Genomic DNA, 22,351 nt, shown 5'->3' with positions numbered 1-22,351 from the left:
AGACTTCTTCTCTCTTCCTCTAAGATAGAGGGGTTTTTTAAAAGCATATTTTCAGTGATTGTGAAATGTACAAGGCGGGGAGCCCTGGAGACTGAAATCTTATTGTCATCTTTGATGTAGCCCTTCCTTATCCACTCCATGTGTTGCCATCATCCTCTGTTGTCTGAGTTCACGCACAGGTCTTGATCCTGTGAAAAATTAGGCACATGCAAAGCTTTAGTCACCTGTGTAAGTGTTTGCAGGATCAAGCCGTAGACTGTTGGCTCTTTTGGGCAGGTAATCTAGCTTTATTCTGTGAAGCCCATGCACATCTGTTGAGTTAGATAATTAATACTCTGTTCTATTTATTTTTTTGTTACAGGAATCCGAAGTACAAGGATCTGTTTGCAGTGGGGCATGGCTCTTGTAAGTTACAAATTAAACAATATAATTCAGCGACCTAAAAGGGACATTTCCAGGTTAAATAATAAGATATTTTTTAAAAATATTGCACAACTATAGATGTGTTTACCATGATTGCACACACCATCATGATGGTTAGAAATCTGGAATGCTGCCCAAATTTTCTCATCCCTGTGTTACTAGCATCACTTTAGATCATGCAAATCTAATTTTTTTTAAAAAAAATCAAACAAATCCATGCCATTTTGCAGCTCTTTTATTGTTTGCATTTCATTCAATTTGTACAACAAAAGTTGGCTGGTCCGGTTCCCTTTTGTTTTAGCAGACTCTTTAGTCAGTTTCACTAATTGGTTTTCATACACTAGCACTCATGCACCAGTCTGCAACTTTTGTGTTGCAAACACCCTAGGAGAATGTCAGACTCCAAATAGAAGTCTGTTTTAATTGAAATGGCTGCGTGCAGTTGTTATCTACAATAGGATAGCAGCTTAAAAGAAAGCAATTGTCAACAAGTGTTGCCCTCTAAACAGTTCCCTGAGAGTGCCATACTGTTATCTTTGAATAGCCTCCCTATCTGTATCAGCAGCCTTGCATGATGATTAGATTTGCCTCCTTCATGTTAACTCTTTGTCATTGAAAAAGAAACAACCCCTCTCTGCTGTATTTTGAAATGCTATTGACTTGTACTCTACCTCTCTCAGCTAGTAAATAGGCAGACGGGGGGCCAAATCCGGACCACCAGATGCTTTTGAACAGATCCCAACATCTTTTTATTTAATTATTATTATTATTATTATTTTCTCTGGAACCTGGACCTTGACTAGACCTTGCCCAAGAAATTTGGACCTTGCCAAAAAATAACTGACTCACCTGTCTGGGCTGGGTGATGACGCTGCTGAAGAGTCTCTGTATAAATACACCTCTACCCCGATATCACACGAATTCAGATATAAAGCGGTAAAGCAGCACTCTGGGGGGGGGGATGGGGCTGCGCGCTCCGGCGGATCAAAGCAAGTTCGATATAACGCAGTTTCACCTATAACGCAGTAAGATTTTTTGGCTCCCGAGGACAGCGTTATATCGAGGTAGAGGTGTATCCTCTTCCACCCCGCCACCCACCCACTCCTCCAGCTTGAACATGAATCCTTACTATAGCAAACAGCTCTTTCGTTCCACATGGGATTCTCACAGGCCAGGATCAGCTCTTTCTACAGAAATACTGGCCGGAAGAAGTTCCTGAGTGGAGCAGGAGCCCCACACTAGTTTTTCTGGGATCATTCTGTGAGGCATGGATCTGTGAGAATCTGTGACTCATGTGACACCTGATTCTGGGAGATCACACTGAGAGGCTCCTCTAATGCAGAAGAGTCAGCCGTGTATCCCAGAACCCCGCAAGTGCTGGCTCTGAAGTCCTCTGTGGGTCTGCTTGTTTCCCTTGCAGCATGGTTTCAATATAGCCATGCTGCCACAGCTCCTGCACTGGCTCGGCTCTTAAGAGAAGAGTGGTGCCCTCAGCAGGAGGGGAAGTCAGAAGATCCAGTGCTGCCCCAAACTAGTTGTGTTTGTTTTTCCACAGAGCTCGGGGGAGGGTGTGCTGGACAACACAAGTGTGTCCCTCTAGCCCCACTCCTGGCATCCCTACTGCCCTTTGCTCCTTCCCTATCCACTGATCTCTGACCCTGCAGAGGGGCTGGGATAAGGAGAGCAAAGCCCATCCCCTCACTGCAGGAAGAGGGAAGTTTGCATCATGGGACCCTTCACACTGACACTGTGATGGAGATGATCTGGCTCAGTTTGTATCCTGCTGGAGCTGCCAAAGGACCCCTCCCATCTCCTCTCTACCTGGATATTTTTTCTCTCCTTTCTCGCTATTTTTATGTATTTGTTTGGTTTTAAATTTAAAAAGCAGACTGTAGAGTAGGGCATTACCAGCTCTCCAGTCAGATTGGGAAACAAACAAACAAACAAAAAATTAAACTAAAAGCAGCAGCTGCTGCTGAAGGTAAACACTCTCTGGAAATGACAGATGGCAGGGACAGTAATTGCAGCGTTTGGAAAATGAAACGGAATTCACAGGTGTAGTGACCTAGCTGCAAATACCGCGTCTGTGACTGCCTGCCACTTCGTCTGCTAAATACGTCCTTGTAAATTTAAGCTGTATCTGTAATGTGACAGTGTAATTCAGGCTGATGAAGTTAGAATCATTGTGAACATTCTTTGCTGATGAAACAGGGTTTGTTTCAGTTGGAGGGATACAAATTGGTTAAGAATCCTATATTAAATTTAAGGCTCCCGTATCTTATTAATACTACATTGGATTAATACAACTGACAGAATTTGACAGTCTGATTTACTTTATGCTACTTCTGCTCTTAGTTTTAAGCGTGTACTTCCCTCAGCCCTGACAATGAAAACAGACCAGTCAATTTCTCTGATGCTAGTAAATTTCACATTCTGTTTCTCCTGTGCTAGCAGGGCGGTGCCAACGCTGCAGGAGAATATTTTTCCTTTAAAAATAAGCTCTGTCTATTAAAAGCCATGGAAATGGTCTTTTTGATGTTGGTTTGCACAGAAGCCCAAATAGACCTTTAATTCAGCAAGTACCAGCTCACTTGTTAAAGGTCAGATGGGGACTGGCCTTTGCAAAAGGTGGGTGGGTAGCAGGAGTGCAAGTAGGGCGGTACCCTCCAGTACTCAGTACCGGCAAGAAATTTTTAGTAGGTACGGGTTACCGGAAAGATTTGGGGCTATCCCCCGCACCATCCTCCGGAGTGGGGCTGCACTCTGCTCCTTAAAGGAGCAGAACATGGCTAGGGAGAGCATTCATTCTTTAAATGCCTTTAACAGCACAATACAGATGCTAACAAACTTAAACAAAGGCTTTGGTTAGTCAGGAGTCCTCAAGAGGGGAGGGGTGGGGGCACAGAAGGTGTTTAAACAGTGTTTTTGATTCTGTTTCTCCCCATTGGTCTGAATTATCCATGACATCCATACTGCATCACATCAAGTCCAAATCATTAGAGGAATGCCTCTGCTTGCACTGACCAGAGGATGTTTGGATACTGATGTCAGCCCAGTTCTGCAGCCTGACTGGAATCAGGCGTTATCCCCAGTGTACATAGAATTCTGCTTTGTAGCCAAACTCGTCTAACATGCATTTTGTTAACTGGAACTGAAGCATCAAAACAAAGAAAACAAATGCCTCATTTTCCAGCTTTGTGGGTGAGAGAACTATAAGTGAAGATTAAAATGCCAGACACTGACAGCCTTAAACCGGCTGCCTCAGGAATCTGCCAAGAACTTTGCTGAAAATATGTTCCTCATCTTAGCAAGGGAGCTAAGACTTATCACACATTTGCCCACCTTTATTTGAATGAAGCTCCTTCTGATCTGACAGCTCAGGCATTGTCAGTTTCGCCCAGAACAATTTTACTAACTTGGAACCTAATCCTGTAAACCCTTAATCATTTGATCAATCCCACTGAAGACTATTTGCATGACTATGGACCACTTTTGTGGACTAGTAAGAGTTTCAGGAGTCTGTTCCTATAAAAAGAACAGGCGTACTTGTGGCACCTTAGAGACTAACAAATTTATTAGAGCATAAGCTTTCGTGGACTACAGCCCACTTCTTCAGATGCATATAGGGTGAAACGTATATTGAGGAGATATACATGCTCTAATAAATTTGTTAGTCTCTAAGGTGCCACAAGTATTCCTGTTCTTTTTGCGGATACAGACTAACACAGCTGCTACTCTGAAATCTGTTCCAATAAAGGAAGTTGAATCCCCCATTGAAATGCAGTGTTTGGGTACAATACCATAAAGCAGTTTAGGATACAGTTCTACTTAAAATTTGTCTTTTAATAAGTCATACATATGCTGAAATGGCTCCTCACCCACCTCCCATATTCCATATAAATAGACTGAATACTAAATAACTGGGGGGGGACCATGAGTAGTTAAGCATGTTGATGTTTGTATATACAAAGGGGAGTGTCAGAGGGGACGGGGAGAGGGTGGGGCCCCCGGTCTGGGGGCAGGGTGGGGAGGAGTCTCATGGAGGGTCACATGGGGAGCAGTACCGGCAAGAAATGATTTCTACTTGCACCACTGATGAGTAGGAGTGGATAAAGAGACTGCTCACCTTGCACTTCCAGCACAAAAGCCTGTCATGATCATAGTCCCTGTGCTCAGAGGAGTGCAGGGATGGACAGCTACCAAGGTACACTCCCAGCCATAGGCACCGACTTTCTAATGTGCTGGGGGTGGGGTACTGCCCCCAGCTCCACCCCAGGCCCCGCCCCCACTCCACCCCTTCGCCGCAGGCCCCACCCCCACCCTGGCTTTTTACCACCCCGCTCTGCCTTTGCCCCGCCTCTTCCTGCCCCATTCCGCCTCCTCACCTGCACGTGCCCTGCCCTCGCTCCTCCCCTCCAGTGCCTCCTGCATGCCCTGGAACAGCTAATCATGGCAGGCGGGAGGTGCTGGGGGTAGGGGGAGGCACTGATGGGGAGCACCCACCATTTTTTTTTCTGTGGGTGCTCTGGAGCACCCACAGAATCAGCGCCTATGCCCCCAACCCCAAAGAGGTTGGGGATGAGGTGGGGCTATAGCTGCCCCATGGAGTAGGCCTGCTGCACTGGGAGGTTGGAGAGGCATACAAACTGGAGAAGAACGATAATCTACCCTCTTAGACTATTTGAGATGATTGCTCCACTTGGCACACTGGGCCGAATCCCATCTTCATTTACATCCATGCTATTTTTATTTGAATCATGGTAGCACTCCAAGGCCCCATTCTGCTGCATGCTGTACATACACACAGTAACAGACAGTCCCTGCCCCAAAGTGCTTGCAATCTGAACAGGCAAGGCAGACAAAAAGCAACTATTATCACCCCCATTTTACAGCAGATGGGGAAGCCAAGGGCACAGAGAGAGTAAGAGATTTGCCTAAGGTCACACAGGGCATCTGTGGCAGAGCCAGGACCTGAACCCAGATCTTCTGAGTTTTAGTACCAGGGCCTTAATCCCAAGACCAGCTTTCCTCTATCTCGCTGATTTTAGCGGTGTTGCAAAGCTATAAGTGAAGATATTAACCTACTACCTAAAGCAAGATCTTTGTTCAAAAATGAAAGGTCCCATTTGCTATGGGCCAGTTTCACTTCTGGGGGGATGGGGAATCCCCAACAGAAAAGGTCCCAGGCTCTCCCATCCCTGAATCTTGTTTCTGGAGTTGTCACTGGTGATCTATCTGGACAAGTACAATGTTTCTGAGTTGCTAATATATGTGGTTTGCTGGCCTGTGGCCACCTCTTCTGAACAAGGGCTCCTTGTTAGCTTTAATAGATGCGTCTCCAGTATTGTTGTCATGATTTGCAATTCAGGACATTGCCTTTTGGCTAGAAATCATTTTTATTCCCAGCAGAAAGACAGGGCTTCTGTTTTGATTGTGTGAGCTCCTTGGGATTCTGGCTAGACTGTCATCATTGCCATGCAGGATCCTGCGAGTGTGTTTTCTGTGCTGGGTTTGCGTTCCACCTCGCTGACGGAACGCCACTGACACACCCCCGAGCTTAGCATCTTCTGAATTCACACTTTGGAGGCAGGGATGGCTGGGACAGCATTCAGAGATGATTTTCCATGTAAGCCTGCCAGCAGGAGATGCAAGCAGGGAACAACGGTGTTATTCTGTCAAAAGCCTTCTCTCTTACGGTTTTTCTGTATTACAGGGCCATCCCCTCCCCCATCCCACGGGTAGGCAGGTAGAACAGACTTACCAAAGGGATTGTCTGCACACAGGTTTTGAAATGCTTTAACTATATGGATTTGAAACCAGTCTATTTAAAGCAGTGCAACCCCCTGATGTGGATGCAGTTATACCAGCATAGAGGGCTTGTACCGGTATAGCGTATTTCCATATATTCATGACAATAAACTATAATCCCATACGGCCCCATTTACTTGTCTAATTGCGTCCATGCTAGGGGTTGTACCAATTTACCTGTGTTGGTAATAAATAAATAAATACATCGTCCCCGTAAGCAAAATAGTTCAGTTGGTACAAAATCTGTGTAGCCCAGGCCTTAGAGACTTCACTGGTCGTGTGTTGTTTTAGATAATGCTCCCCTAACAGGAAAGGCTCTGGGTGTCTGTGCAGGAGCAGGGTGAGTAGACGCAGACGTGTGCTTCGTTCATAATCTTGCCCTGGAGCTTTCCATCAGCTCTGGCCTTTGAAGGCAGATCACTGATATGGACAACAGATCACCGATACAGAGCAATAGGGATCGCTTGGTAAACTGGCCATGAGCAAACAACGTGTATTTGGATATGGGGAAGTGTAAATGTATACATCTAGGAACAAAGTGTGTAGGCTATGCTTATAGGCGGGGGAACCCTGACCAGGGAAGAAGTGATTCTGAAAAAGGATTTAGCTGTCAGAAGGGACAAGCAAGTGAACATGAGCTCCCAGAGCGATCCTGTGGCAAAAGGGGCTATTGTGATACTTGGATGTATAAACAGGAATGTTGAGTAGGAGTAGAGAGATTATATTACCTCTATTTGGCACTGGTGCGACTGCTGCTGGAATACTGTGTCCAGTTCTGGTGCCCACACTTCAAGAAGAATATTGAAAATTGGAGAGGGTTCAGAGAAGAGCCACAAGAATGAATAAAGGATTAGAAAACATCTCTTATAGTGTGAGACTCACAGAGCTTAATCTATTCCGTTTATTGAAGAGAAGGTTAATGGGTGATTTGATCATAGTGTCTAAGTACTCACATGGGAAACAAATTTAATAGCATAATAGAAATGTAGGGCTGGAAGCAGGGTGGATTTGATTTAAATCACTAGTCAGGAAGCCTCGATTTAATCATGGATTTCTACATAAAAGTGCATTCTTGTTGGTTGGTATAACCTTAATACATATTCTTCACAACTCCGAGATAGATGTAGGTTTCATTTTTAGAAGGTACACACTACACATTTTTAAAGTGATTTATTTTGAAAACTTCTCAGATTAGTTTTACAGCTATATCAGAAAACGAATGATTGTTTGGTTATTTCATTTACCAAAGGTAATTGAAGCAGATAGTTCACCTCTCAATAACTTCATAAATATCTCCAATTCAACAGGTTAAACATTAATATTTGGAGGATTATCTTGCCATGCTGTATTAGAACATCACCAGACAGACATTTAAATTGTTTTATATAACTAAAACAACAACATTATGTATTCTGGATTTTTTTCTACAACAGCAAACATATAATATTTTAATAAAACAAGCATATGCATTTTTGAATGTAGTTAAACATTCAAGTTTTATAAAATCAGGTATGTTTTTCTTAAAATTGTTTTTAACTAAAATAATTAAATGAAATATTTAAAAAAAACAAAAACAAAATTAAATTGAATATGTCAGCCAGGTCAACATGAGAAACTTAAAATATTGGCTTCTGCAGCTAACTCAGTCGTCTTCACCTTCATTTTCCTGTTTGTTCATAATCTGGAAAAGAAAAACAAGCTTTCCTGTTTTTTCAGGTCCCAAATGATTTCTCAGTTTGGAATGAATTAGTCCAAAGGAAGAAAATATTCTTTCTACACCGGCAGAAGAAGCTACTGCTGTTAAAAGTGAGATTATCACTTCAACAGACTCTGAATCCAAGTGCTTAAGTGACTTCCACCAGTTCACTGGTGTGACTTTCTTTAAAATATCATCAACAAACATACATTTCTTGACTGGTTCACCCTTAGTTCTGAAGTATATTATACACCTCTACCCCGATATAACGTGATCCGATATAACACAAATTTGGATATAACGTGGTAAAGCAGCGCTCCGGGGGGGCGGGGCTGCGCACTCTGGTGGATCAAAGCAAGTTCGATATAACGCAGTTTCACCTATAACGTGGTAAGATTTTTTGGCTCCCGAGGACAGCGTTATATTGAGGTAGAGGTGTAGTTGGCATTATGGAGGGATGACTGCTGGATGTCCATGTCATAGCCAACTCCTCTTCTTCAGCAGTTAAGGTTTGACCTTGGTACCGAGTATTGAGAATATTTGCAAGAAAATGAGCTGGAGATAGTGCTTGTCCCAATCATTTTTGTAATGCTTGTAATTTAACTGTCATTGCATATTTCTCTTTTTAAGATCTCACTCAGTTCCTTCCAAATTTCAACTGCATCAGCAATAAAACAGCTATTTCCCTGCATTTTGTTCAAGGCTACAGAAATAAGCTTCAAGGTACTCAGCATGTGTTCAACATTTCTCTTAAGCCCGATGTTGAGAACTTTGGCTGTGACAGTGCCATCTGTTTTTTCACAATTTTGTTCACAAACTGTCATCAGATTAGGCCAGTTCTTGAAATAGTGCTCAAAACAGTCCACTGCTGAGTTCCATTGCACGCCTTGTGGAAGAGTTAGCTTGGTTCCTCCCACCTTTTTCAGAGCAGCTGCTGCAAAGTGGTTGTTACGGAAGTATTTTCCGATTTCAACAACATTAGCCTTTATTTCTGGAACACTGAAGTCTTTGGCTAGGAACTGCATCAAATGAGCACTGCAACCGTATGTTATTAGCTTGGGACTCTCTTCACTCTCTTCTAAATAATTCCTTCTCATCTTGGATACATCTGTGACCAAACTGTGTACTAGACATTTGAATTTTTTTTCACAGTTTGTTATAGCCTTTACTGCTATTTCTTGCAAGTATTCTGCTGTGTGTGCATTTCCTGATATATCAATTGTTTCTGTAAGGAAGATCTTACCTTCTTCTGTTGTCACAAAAGCACATACAACAGGAACATTGTTGGACATTGCTCCACCCATCAAGACTCAGGTTAACAATTTTACCCTTTAGACGTTTTGCACACTGCTCAATTTCTCTTTCATACACTTATTCCAGCAATTTGCCTGCGACATCTGCTCTGTTGGGTGGACTGTATCCTGGTCTTAATGACTGAAGCATGTTAATGAAGTGTGGGTTCTCAATCATACGGAAAGGAGAGTTTGTTGCATTAACAAACCGGGCAATTTTTTCATCCATTACCTCTTTTTGTAATCTGCTGGTTCTTATCACAAACTTATCTATGGTTGTTTCTGGATGATGGAGATTTTTTTTTCTTTTTGCTACAGGTGATATACTGTGGTGATGTGACTGAAACACTATCATTGGCAGATAACTCTGAAACTATAGAAAATGATGGTGATCTTGAAGGTAGATAGTCTTCAGAATCCTGTATGTTGAGGATGGATTCTCCTAAACAAAATAAGTCAATGCAGTTATTTAATTATTATTATTACCATACTGCTCATTTAGTATTACTCATTGCATTAACTGACACTCAGAACTACTTTACAGGTGAAATTGTAAAAGGAAGATCTGCCTATTTCAGCTATTTACTTTTTATCACAACTGCATCTAAAATGATAGTACCATAGAGTAACAACTGTATTTTTTGCTCAAAGAGGAGAATTCAAGAAGAGTCCAGAAGGAAGACAGGCAGTCCTTAAGAAAGAAGTATGAAATAAAAAAGTTTACCAACCTGAAGATCCTGCATGTTCAGACATGTTCCTTTCATCATCTTCAACTCAGCTTCTTCCTGAGAAGGAACACTTCTCATGATGTTGTTTCATTTGGGCATCCAGGCCTTGCTTCAGTTATGTTGCACTGTTTGCATTTTGCATGCATGCCTGTCTTACCTACAGGTAGAGGAACTTGATTAAAATATTCCCAAACTGGGTCTCTTTTACGGCCTGCTGCCATTACAGGTTTTCCCTTCTAGTGAGAGAATGGTATGGTAGATCTCAGATCAATGAAGGCTACACTCAGAAAGACCTCAAGACTTTTGGAATATGCTGCTCAAACAGTTTCCCTTTTGTTTCTACTGCCTTTCCCGTCCTCACATTTATCTCCAGACTTCTTCTCCTTGTCTATTCCGCTCCCAACAATCTTCTATTCATCGAACTTTTTGAAACTTTGCACTTTTAGAGAGAGGTAAGGGATTGACTCTATGTACACAAATTTGCAGAGGGACAATAAGGTTGAGGTCTTTTATTTCTCACCTCTATATATTATTTATTTATTTATTTAAAAACATGTTGCTGTTAACAAGCATGTTATCTCTGGAGACACAAATCCACAGTTTGAGAACTGCAAAACTACGCATCTCTGATGGTATTTTCTAGACTGAGCACTGAGTCCCATTGGGTAGATAGAAAGATTAACCTAAATAATCTATACAGAAGCCTCTGGAACCCCATAAGATGGGGTCCCTAATCCATGAACTATTGGAACTCATTTACAAAACTTTTCTTAAACATGACATGGATATATTGTCTCGTACTATAGAATTAGACTTTATAATCTCTATTCCGTGATGAGAATCTTTGAGCTATAATGTATCTTTCTTTAGATAGGTTGTTTTTTTCCTCAAAAAGCATTTTATCAAAAAAATCCGATTTTGATTTTTTTAAAAGAAATCATTGATTTTTATCTACCCTGGCTGGAAGGGACCTTGAGAGGTCATCTAGTCCAGCCTCTGTGCTGAGACAGGATCAAGTATATCTAGACCATCTATGAAGATGTTTTGTCTAACTTGTTCTGAAGATGATGGGGATTCCACAACCTCCGTTGGAAGTGTATTCCAGAGCTTAACTACCCTTAGAGTTAGACAGTTTTTCCTAATATCTAACCTAATTCTCCCTTTTTGCAGATTAAGCCCATTACTTGCTCTGCCTTCAGAGGATACATACAACAATGGAACTCTGTCCTCTTTTAGAACAGCCCTTAACATATTTGAAGAGTGTTATCAGGTCCCCCTTCAGTCTTCTTTTCTCAAGACTAAACATGACCATTTTTTTTTAAACCTTTCCTCAGAGGTCTGTTTTTCTAAATCTTTGATCATTTGTGTTGCTTTCCTCTGGACTCTGTTCAATGTATCCACATCTTTCTTAAAGTGCGGCACCCAGAACTGGACACAATACTCCGGCTGAGGCCTCACCATTGCCAAGTAGAGAGGAATAATTACCTCCAGTGTGTAACTGCATCACACTGTTGACTCAGCTTCAATTTGTGATCCACTATAACCCCCAGAACCTCTATTCCCCATTTTTTTAGTTGTGCATTTGATTTTTCCTTCCTAAGTGTAGTACTTTGCACTTGTCTTTATTCAATTTCATCTTGTAGATTTCAGTCCAATTCTTCAATTTGTCAAGGTAGTTTTGAATTCTAAGCCTGTCCTCCGAAGTGCTTTGAGCCCCTCCCAGCTAGGGCATTGTTTGCAAATTTTATAAGCATGCATGCACTCCACTCCATTATACAAGCAATTAATGAAAATAATAGTACTGGACCTAGAATAGATCCCTGTGGGACCTCACTAGATACGCCCTCCCAGTTTGACAGCAAGCCATTGATAACTACCCTTTGAGTATAGTCTTTCAACCAGTTGGGCACCCACATTATAGTCATTCATCTAGATCACATTTCCCTTGTTCACTTATGGGAATGTCACGTGGGACTATGTCAAAAGCCTTACAAAAATCTAGATATATCATGTTTACAGCTTCCCCCCGTCAATGAAGCCAGTAACCCTGTATGATAATAGAGGGCTCGACAATCTAACAGAAAAAGGCAACACAAGATCCAGTTGCTGGACATTGAATCTAGGCAAATTCAGACTAAAAATAAGGTGCAAATTATTAACAGTGAGGGCAGTTAACCATTGCAGCAGCTTTCCAAGGGTTCTAATGGACTCTCCATCAATGGAATTTCTTAAATCAAGATCAAATGTTTTTCTAAAAGATCTGTTATAGTTTAACCCCAGTGACTGACGTAGGAATTCATTCAGGGAAATCCTATGGTTTGTCTTATACAGAAGCTCGGATTAGATCATCACAATGGTCCCTTCTGGCCTTAAAAGTCTATGAATTAATTTCTCTCATGCAGCTTTCAGAACCTTGTTGGGAAGAATGCTGATGGGAACCTCTGTCCTGACCTTTTCAGGTGGAAGGATGGGTGGGTGGGTGCAAGGTGGCGCTTTCCAGGGGGAGAAATGTAGGGGACTTTTCAAGATGTGTCTCTTCCTTCCCCCAAGTTAATTCATGCAGTTGGAGGATCTTATGGGCAGAGCTGAGCAAATCATTTGTGTGCATTGTTGTAGCTGTGTCGGGTGCAGGATATTAAAGAGATGAGGTGTGTGAGGTAATATCTTTTATTGGACCAACTTTTTTTGGTGTGAGAGACAAGCTTTGAGCTTACACAGAGCTCTTTTTCAGATCTGGAAAATGTACTCAGGGCTTGTCTACACTTAAAACTCTGCATCAGCACAGCTGCACCAGCATTTCAGTGAGGATGCTTTCTATACCGGTTGGAGAACCTCTCCCATTGGCGCAGGTATTCCACCTTCCCAAGAGCCAGTAGTTAGGTCAATGGGCCTGTTCTTCCAGTGACCTAGTGCTGTCTCCATTGGGAGTTAAGTCTGTTTAAATGCGTTGCTCAAGGAGGTGGATTTTTCACATCCCCGAGTGATGCAGTTGTACCAACTTAGGGCTTGGTTACACTTGCGAGTTAGTGTGTAATGAAGGAGCCCTGGGCACACTAGAAGAACAGGAGTACTTATGGCACCTTAGAGACTAACAAATTTATTAGAGCATAAGCTTTCGTGGACTACAGCCCACTTCTTCGGATGCATACAGAGTGGAATAAATATTGAGGAGATATATATATACACACATACAGAGAGCATGAACAGGTGGGAATTGTCTTACCAACTCTGAGAGACCAATTAAGTAAGAGAAAAAAACCTTTTGAAGTGATAATCAAGCTAGCCCAGTACAGACAGTTTGATAAGAAGTGTGAGAATACTTACAAGGGGAGATAGATTCAATGTTTGTAATGGCTCAGCCATTCCCAGTCCTTATTCAATCCTTTGTTGATTGTGTCTAGTTTATGCGCTAATAAATTTGTTAGTCTCTAAGGTGCCACAAGTACTCCTGTTCTTCTTTTTGCGGATACAGACTAACACGGCTGCTACTCTGAAATGTGTCTAGTTTGCATATCAATTCCAGCTCAGCAGTCTCTCGTTGGAGTCTGTTTTTGAAGTTTTTCTGTTGTAATATAGCCACCTGCAGGTCTGTCATTGAATGACCAGACAGGTTAAAGTGTTCTCCCACTGGTTTTTGAGTATTATGATTCCTGTCCTAGGAAATAGCAAGCCTATTGGAAAGTTTTCTCAGCTAGGTCTTCTGCAGCAATGATAGGAAACAGTGGAAGACAACTAGAAGCATTATTAGAATAAACAATACAAAATGATGACGAAGAGGCAAAAGAAACTTGAAGGAAATCTGTCTTGTATATCAAGGTCGTACTAGGAATATTGCAAGACAAACAGAAACTAAGTGAGCAGTGAGATTTCAAAGACTTCAATCATGTCAGAACACCAAATTAAAGATAGAGCTTGCTGCTATGTTCTGATGGTGGCAGAGCTGTCATTTTGAAAGGATTAAGTTTCCCATTGTTTTCCTGATGGTATTTGGTCACTGTATAAAACATACCAAGAGTAGTTCCTGTGGATTGCCACGTGCACACAGGGGCGAAAGAAAATGCAGGCCTGTTATTTACCAGGCTGCACGTGGCAATAGACTATATTGGTAAGGGATGCAAGGAGAGTATGGGTCACGATGCAAACTGCAGACACACACACACAACTAAAATTAATCAATGTAAAGTTTTATTGGGGATAATTACAAGGGGTAAGGGAGCAGCGTTTGGTTAGCTAATAGAGTTAATGAAACTTAAAACACACAATGACTAAAATATCTACTAACAATATTTATAAACAAAGATGCAGCATTTAGTAATAACTGATACTTACAAATACAAACCGACGCATAACGACCGGCAAATGTAGAAACTCTGTTAGAAACACGTGAGCTGAGAGAGAGGCTTCGAGGTGATCAGGCTCGGTTACGGGTGTACACAGGATACACAGGATTCGTTTTTCTTTCTGCTCTCCCTGCCTGCACATGGCAGGCAGCCCATAAAGTACCAACTATGACATCATAGAAGTGTCATAGGGGGCGGGGCCCAAAAGCTGTTTGTGTTCGTTTCTGATTGGCACAAGCAAAGTTTACACCAAGTAGGAGAGCAGGTGCCTCGAAGTCTGGCTTCGCCCCCAAAAGGTAAGGAAATGCATATTGTTTTAGAATGTGTGCAACACTGAATGACAAAAGAAGAGGCCAGGGCAATACCGGTATGGGCAAGTTTTACAGGATGCAGACAGGAACTCATCTCAACGGTTCCCAGCGGAGATGATGGCTCCGGCCATCTCAGCTGGGGAAAGGTTCCCTTTTCACTCATCTAGTTGAGGTGCCTCCTGTGGGCCATTAAGATTTGCTGTTGGCTGTGATACAGATCACACCCCTGCGTTCAGCCACGTGGATGGTAAACTCAGCCGACTGGTTAAGTCAGATCTATTGTCTACCCTGCTGTTTGAAGTGGTTAATCAGCCCAATACCTACTGAAATTTAAGAGCTTTAAAATCCTTGATTACAATGTAGAGTTGTGGTTAATTTCTCATTGCTATAGAACTGTGGCTGCTGTGGGGGAGTTTGTTCTCAGAAAAGTCTTGATCATTGTACCGAAGTCATCTGTCCTGGATTCTGCTATGGATTTCCTCTCTGATAACTACTGCATCTCAAGTTGCAGTGGGGGAGGTTTAGGTTGGATATTAGGAAACACTATTTCACTAGGAGGGTGGTGAAGCACTGGAATGGGTTACCTAGGGAGGTGGTGGAATCACCTTCCTTAGAGGTTTTTAAGGCCCGGCTTGACAAAGCCCTGGCTGGGATGATTTAGTTGGGGATTGGTCCTGCTTTGGGCAGGGGGTTGGACTAGATGACCTCCTGAGGTCCCTTCCAACCCTGATATTCTATGATTAGATATGAACACGTGATCTGCATCTTTCATTTTCAGTCCAAATCTTTTAAGCTACAGGAACTACTTTAAATGTGAATCCTTTTGTGAAACCCACACTTTGGTGAGCACTAATTCCCTGGAAAAAGGAAGGTCTATTTTTTTCTATGGAAAGCATTTCTATTTCAATCCTGAAATATGGAGTGTGCAGCAGGAATTCTTAATGAGCCCATTGCAGAGGCATGATAGATGTATCCGTTTGAAATGAAATGTAAGATTTTTCAGCCCTTGCTGTTCCAAGCAGTTTGTTTGTGTTCGGTTACTCTCTGTTGGGATAAGACTTTTTTACCTCTGCATCAAGAGTAAATCATCTGCCGTGGCTCTGATTCTAGTGGAGGAAAAGATACCACAAAACATAAAGGGCTAAGGGCCTGACCCAAAGACCACTGAAATAAATGGGCTGATTTCCTTTGACTCAAATGGACTTTGGATGAGGTGCTGTGGTCAGAGATAATATAAACAGTGGTGCAAACATAGAAGGCACTGTGGCCAATGGCCTAGGTCCTGGCTGTGGACTTCAGAGACCTGGGTTTCAGCCGTGGGTCTGACACTTAATTTGCTATGGATTTAGGTTCTCCGATATCAAGGCAATGAGTGCTGTATAAGCACCTAGGTAGTGTAAGTTACATACCAATACACTGGCCTAAATCAGCATGGACTGGTGTGAGTCATGTACACATTCTAGGGTGGGGCTCTGGCATGAAAAACAACCCACAGGCATGTGTGAGATAAAATATGGGATCTGGGTTTCTGTATCTTCTGCAAGATGCTTCTTCTGATTGCACCTCGGTTGCACATGGTGATTACTCTCAAATGCAAGCCCCCATTCTATACTGGAAATCAGCACTGTTATGCGTTCCTTCTGTGAAACAGAATCTACAGTATTATTCTCAGGAAACAGCAGTTACAAGCACTTTACCCAAAAAAGTAATTCTGCTGATTGACAAATATATTAACTGATAGTATTTCCTTTTAACAGCATCCCTTAAAGGAAAATATTTAGATTAAAAAAACAATTTTGGGGTCAGAGTTAAGATGGTTCCACTGTTGATGAAATCTACATGATAAGAAGAATGTATTAATGTTTGTTTTGAGGCCAGTGTAAAGATTTCTGATGTGCTTAGGCATGAATATGGAGAACAAGAACACCCACTTAGAATAGTGAATGCTAAAAGAGTATTGGAAGGGGTAATAAATCTCATATTTCAGGGCATAAGGCAACCTCTGGCTACTGGGGGTTAGTAAGAAACTTTCCCTCGGACTGCCAGTGCATGCTCAAAAATCACAAGGCAGGCTCCCACAGTCATGAGATTTTTTTTTTTTAATGATAGGTTGTGGCTAATTTTTATTTGTCTTCTCTGCCTTTCGGTCACAGTTGCTTCACGTTTTCAAGCTTTTCCTCACAACCACAAGGGCTAGAAACTTACTTTATTTAAAAAAAAATGGAAGCTGAGATTCTCTCCAAATGACTCCAGGAGCTGGGGCTTTAAGAAAAACTCCACATAGTGGGAGACTCATGATAGAATTGCAAGACTTGGCAACGTTGTCACAGGTGCCTTTCTTGGACCTTCCTCTGAAGCAGCTGGTGCTGCCCATTGTCAAACTCAGGCCACTGAGCTAGATGGACCATGGGTCTGATCCAGTTTGGCCATTCCTAGGTTCCTAACTATTCTTTCCTTTGCTTTAACGTTCTTCAGTGCCATAAGTGAAGATATTTCATAGATTCATAGCACAGAGCCCACGGCTATGCCCTCCGAAACTCTCCTGTTAGCTGCCGCTGTTTGTGGCTGGTAATTTTATTGTTATCACTTAATGACTATTTGTTTAAACAAAGTTTTCTGGGTTTGGAATGCATTAAAATCCCCTTGACAACCAGTGAGTTCAGTTTAGGGGAGGAAAGCTTTGTAAACTTGAACATTTTGTGTAAAAGGTTCTAGAGCTGTCTAGCCAAACCCCAAGTCACCCTGGTGTCCCCCATCTGTGCTTCGTATCGTAGAGCTCAGCTCCTTCCTGTATGCGACACGGTGCACGGCCCCTCTGACAGCGCTCTGATCCTTCCACTCTTCACAGCATGCTCTGAAAATTGCAATTTCCTTTTCTTCTTTGAAACAAATTCTTATCATTTCTTGCACATGGCATTACAGCTGACAGGACGTACTCCCAGTCTGAATACTAAGGCTGTAATTCAGTTTCTGAGTTCTGCTGTTTTGCGTGAAACTGCTTCAACTTTATACTGCTGATACATAATCTGAGTTCATTTGGGGACCAGGCTTTGTAGTGGCCTCCAGAGATACCAAACTCTTTCTTTTCCCATTTGAAGCCCTGTTTTTCGAGGAGGTTAAAACACGATTGTCCCAAATCCTCATTGCTAAATGTGATTATTTTTCTCTTTTTGTTTACCAAAATATTTATTCAGCTCGAACGGAGAGGGATTGTTATTTTCAGTTTAAATGAAAAAAAGAAATGGTCTTCAGTTGTGAACACTTGCAGAGTAGTTGTTCGGGAGATCCTGTGAAGTGACTGTAATAATTGCACATTGAAACCTACCTATAGAGCACATATAATTATTACTATTGTGTGTTTCTGGACATTTTTTAGGGCTCATTGCATTCTATACTATACAATAAAGTTTGCGGATGACACAAAGCTGGGAGGTATTGCTAATACAGAGAAGGACCGGGATATCATACAGGAAGATCTGGATGATCTTATAAACTAGAGTAATAGTAATAGGATGAAATTTAATAGTGAAAAGTGCAAGGTCATGCATTTAGGGATTAATAACAAGAATTTTGGTTATAAATTGGGGACACATCAGTTGGAAGTAACAGAGGAGGAGAAGGACCTTGGAGTATTGGTTGATCACAGGATGACTATGAGCCGCCAATGTGATATGGCCGTTAAAAAAGCTAATGCGGTCTTGGGATGCATCAGGCGAGGTATTTCCAGTAAAGATAAGGAGGTGTTACTACCGTTATACAAGGCACTGGTGAGACCTCATCTGGAATAATGTGTGCCGTTCTGGTCTCCCATGTTTAAGAAGGATGAATTCAAACTGGAACAGGTACAGAGAAGGGCGACTAGGATGATCCGAGGAATGGAAAACCTTTCTTATGAAAGGAGACTCAAAGAGCTTGGCTTGTTTAGCCTAACCAAAAGAAGGCTGAGGGGAGATATGATTGTTTTTATAAATATAAATAAATAAATAAAAATAAATAAATGATATATCAGAGGGATAAATATAAGGGAGGGAGAGGAATTATTTAAGCTTAGTACCAATGTGGACACAAGAACAAATGGCTATAAACTGGACATTAGGAAGTTTAGACTTGAAATTAGACGAAGGTTTCTAACCATTAGAGGAGTGAAGTTCTGGAACAGCCTTCCAAGGGGAGCAGTGGGGGCAAAAGACATATCTGGCTTCAAGACTAAGCTTAATAAGTTTATGAAGGGGATGGTATGATGGGATAGCCTAATTTTGGCAATTAATTGATCTTTGATTATTAGCAGGTAAATATGCCCAATGGTCTGTGATGGGATGTTAGATGGGATGGGATCTGAGTTACTACAGAGAATTCTTTCCTGGGTGTCTGGCTGGTGAGTCTTGCCCACATGCTCAGGGTTTAGCTGATCGCCATGTTTGGAGTCAGGAAGGAATTTTCCTCCAGGGCAGATTGGCAGAGGCCCTGGAGGTTTTTCGCCTTCCTCTGCAGCGTGGGGCACGGGTCACTTGCTGGAGGATTCTCTGCACCTTGAGGTCTTTAAACCATGATTTGAGAACTTCAATAGCTCAGACATAGGTCGGGGGTTTGTTACAGGAGTGGGTGGGTGAGATTCTGTGGCCTGCGTTGTGCAGGAGGTCAGACTGGATGATCATAATGATCCCTTCTGACCTTAAAGTCTATGAGTCTAATATGAGAGACAACGGATGATATCTAAAATATCTTGGGCCAGATTCTGATGTCCACATCTCTTTTATCTTGCGGTAACTCCATTGATGCCCATGGGTTACAGAGATCAGAACCAGCTTCACTGTTTTCAGTGGGAGATTGCCTGGTAATATGGACATTGTATCCATTCCATTGGTGGTGCATTGGCACTAAAACTCTGGGTATGGTCTACACTGCAATTAGAGACCCGCAGTTGGACTGTGCCAGCTGACTCGGGCTTGCTGGGCTCGGGGTATGGGGCTGTATCATTGCCGTGCAGACATTCGGACTTGGGCTGCAGCCTGAGCTCTGGGACCCTCCCACCTCGCAGGCTCCCAGAGCCTGGGCTGCAGCCTTAGCACAAATGTCTATACGGCAATTAAACAGCTCCTGAACCGGACTCAGCTGACACAGGCCAGCTGCAGGGTTCTAATTGCAGTGCCTACTGCCACTCACTTCATCCCTTTGGGGAGTCCAGCACCAGTGGCTGAAGTAGCTCAGAGCAGGGCCTGCACTCTCCACCTGGAGAACGGCTGTCCTCTGCTCTGGGGCACAAAGGCTAGAGAAGACTCATTGTGTCTTCTCCCTTACCCCACATTGAGTACTTTACTTGCTCAGTGCCAGCAGCACTCCCCCCCCCCCCCCAATTACAATGTCTTTCTGTTGTCGTTATGACAGGGGTGGGTTGTAAAAAAGCAAGCCCCAAGGCTGTAATCTTTGGGTGCTGACATGTTTGTTTCATGAAAAACCCACATGTTGCAAGTCCGACTGTCAGCTGGTTGGCAGACTCACCAGCTGGGGAAGGGACAATAAAAGTCCAGCTACCAGTCCTGCCACATTCCTTTGCTTGGGGCTTGCTTTGTTTCCAGCAACAAAACTCAGAACCTGAGCAAATCAACTCTCATGACTGGGTAGTCACCGCCTGAGGCTTCTCCCAGCTGCGAGGAGAGAGGACCCATCCTTTCCATAGTAGCCTCCTTTGCACCAGATTCCCCTTTTCTTTTATAGCTGTGTCCAGATCAGCCATGTGACAGGTAGGAACCCAGAAACCCCTTACAGGCTGGAGTGCCTTTACGCCTTGTCACAGACATAGAATGTGCCTTTCAAACTCAAATAGATTGGACCAAAATCCCCCTGCTAGGGAAAAGGCGCCTCTGGCGAAAACGCTACAAGGGAGATGCTTTTTGAGAATGCAGACCTGCTGTGTAAAACATCTGGGGGAGGGACGCTTTTGGTCAATTGCTTCTCAGGAACATTCTTCCTTATGGGGGAGATTTTCCACCAAGAAGTCCAAAGTAAACTACAGTGGTTTCTACAGAACCTCATATTCACCCATTGGATCCATTGCTTGGAAGTAATTCACTGCTCACCTTGGAAGGGGAGATTCAATAGAGAAGGGAGGTATGGGCCACATGCCATATGCTAAAGTAGCTAAGTCACGGGGGTTCTACCACGCACTGCTGTGGCGCCTCCTGGTGGCCTCGTCTAGGGATTAGTTCTTGACCAATATGATGCCCCCTCCTTTGGTAGTTCACCCCATCTCTCTCCCCCTGGACTTCATTACTCCCTCTTTGTAACTCAGGGTGCTCCCACTTCACGGTTGGGCCCTCCAGCCAGGTCACTATAGTTTTTTCCCCTTCTGGGCTAGTATCAAAGTCCCACTGGATGACCATCTCAGGCAGTCTTCGGCCCCGGCTATGCTACTTCCCCCGTGTCTGGTAGGTGAGCCCGGGCCTGCCTACTACTCCACATTCCAGCTCAGTGACCCTATAACTAGCAACTACAGTCTATCCTTCCTACATCCCTTTCTCTGTCTTCTGTCCCATCGCTGGGTTACCACTGGAGCCTCCTCTGTTCCCTGTGGTTTCTTCACCCTCTCTTCAGTCCTTGCCAGAGTCTCTATTCCCAGGCAGGATCTTAGGGTGTACTCCCCTCGAGGACTCCTCCTTGTCTCTTGTCCACTTCCCTCCTCTCCAGGGAGTGAGGACAGTGCTCCTTCTTGCTTGCCACTTCCTGGTTTAATACCAGCTCTGCCAGCCCTTGCCCAGCTGGGCTTCCTCATCAGTTAGAGCTTAGCAGCCCTGACTCTCTTCCAGGTGCAGCTGGTCCCAGGGTTAATTGGCCCTTTCTACCTATTCAGCCCTTGTGTGGGGTCGACACCCCCCTCCCCATGCTAGCTTTACTGTCCCATCTGTGTACTATAAATATCCTGACAGGGCAGCCGGGCTACATTAATTCCCACAGCATCCCATGCCAATGTTAGTCATTCTTCCTAATCAAATATTTTCAAACAAACGCCTCATGCCCACTGGCCTCCTGAGGAGGCTCCCAGAAGAAAGCCATTCATTTTCCTCACCACAGAGTCTGCTGATTAGAGGTTTTGTGGAGGGAAGGGCCGATATGAAAGCACAAAGAGGAAAACAACAATTCTTCTGCCAAGTTCCACAGCCTGTTGCTTTTCTTTGCTGACTGGCTGTATTCATTTGCCTCACAGTGATGTAAGTGCGAGAAGCTGATTGGAAAATGATTCATACTGTGGTAAAGTGCAGCATGCAATTACATCTCCTCTGCTTTCCTTCCCCTCTCTCCTCCAGTGTGCTGAGTGACCAATCCCTTCCTCCAAACTCCCTTACCTTGGTCAGCTTTCCAGTGTTCAATTCCAGCACTATCTACTCCCTCTATGGGACATGACAATGAAAAAAATACAAAGAAACTAACATGAAGGCACCTTATAATAAACATGGATTCATCCGAGTATGTTCACTGTGTGTGAAGGCCAAGCAAGGGTTAAGAGGGAAATAACGGGGGGATATGCAGCATGTACTGCTGCACTTCAAATCTCCCACAAACACTAATTTTGTTTGCACACTAACCTGATGCTGGAGTTGTCCAGGTTTATTGCACTGGCTGACTTCAAAGTCTTTGGATATAAGAGCTCTTCGAGTTGGCTTGTGGTTGTGCAGTCAGCATATCATCTGTCTATCTTAGGTACTTATATGACTCCCATTACTGTAGCAACGGAGTGTGTCACCAAGTTTCACATATC

General features: G+C 43.1%; 1 protein-coding gene across 1 annotated transcript in view; it reads left to right on the top strand.

Annotated features, from left to right (window-relative positions):
* Positions 1–22,351, top strand: part of DNAI1 (dynein axonemal intermediate chain 1) — a 299,111-nt gene that overhangs the window by 64,981 nt on the left and 211,779 nt on the right. Inside the window, exon 12 of the mRNA XM_034774779.1 lies at positions 362–405. Coding sequence (XP_034630670.1) covers positions 362–405 — 44 coding nt within the window. The remainder of the gene's footprint in view (positions 1–361; positions 406–22,351) is intronic.

The sequence above is a fragment of the Trachemys scripta genome, chromosome 6, assembly GCF_013100865.1.
Source record: "Trachemys scripta elegans isolate TJP31775 chromosome 6, CAS_Tse_1.0, whole genome shotgun sequence".
Taxonomy (NCBI): Eukaryota; Metazoa; Chordata; order Testudines; family Emydidae; genus Trachemys; species Trachemys scripta.
This window is presented reverse-complemented; position numbering and strand designations above follow the sequence as displayed.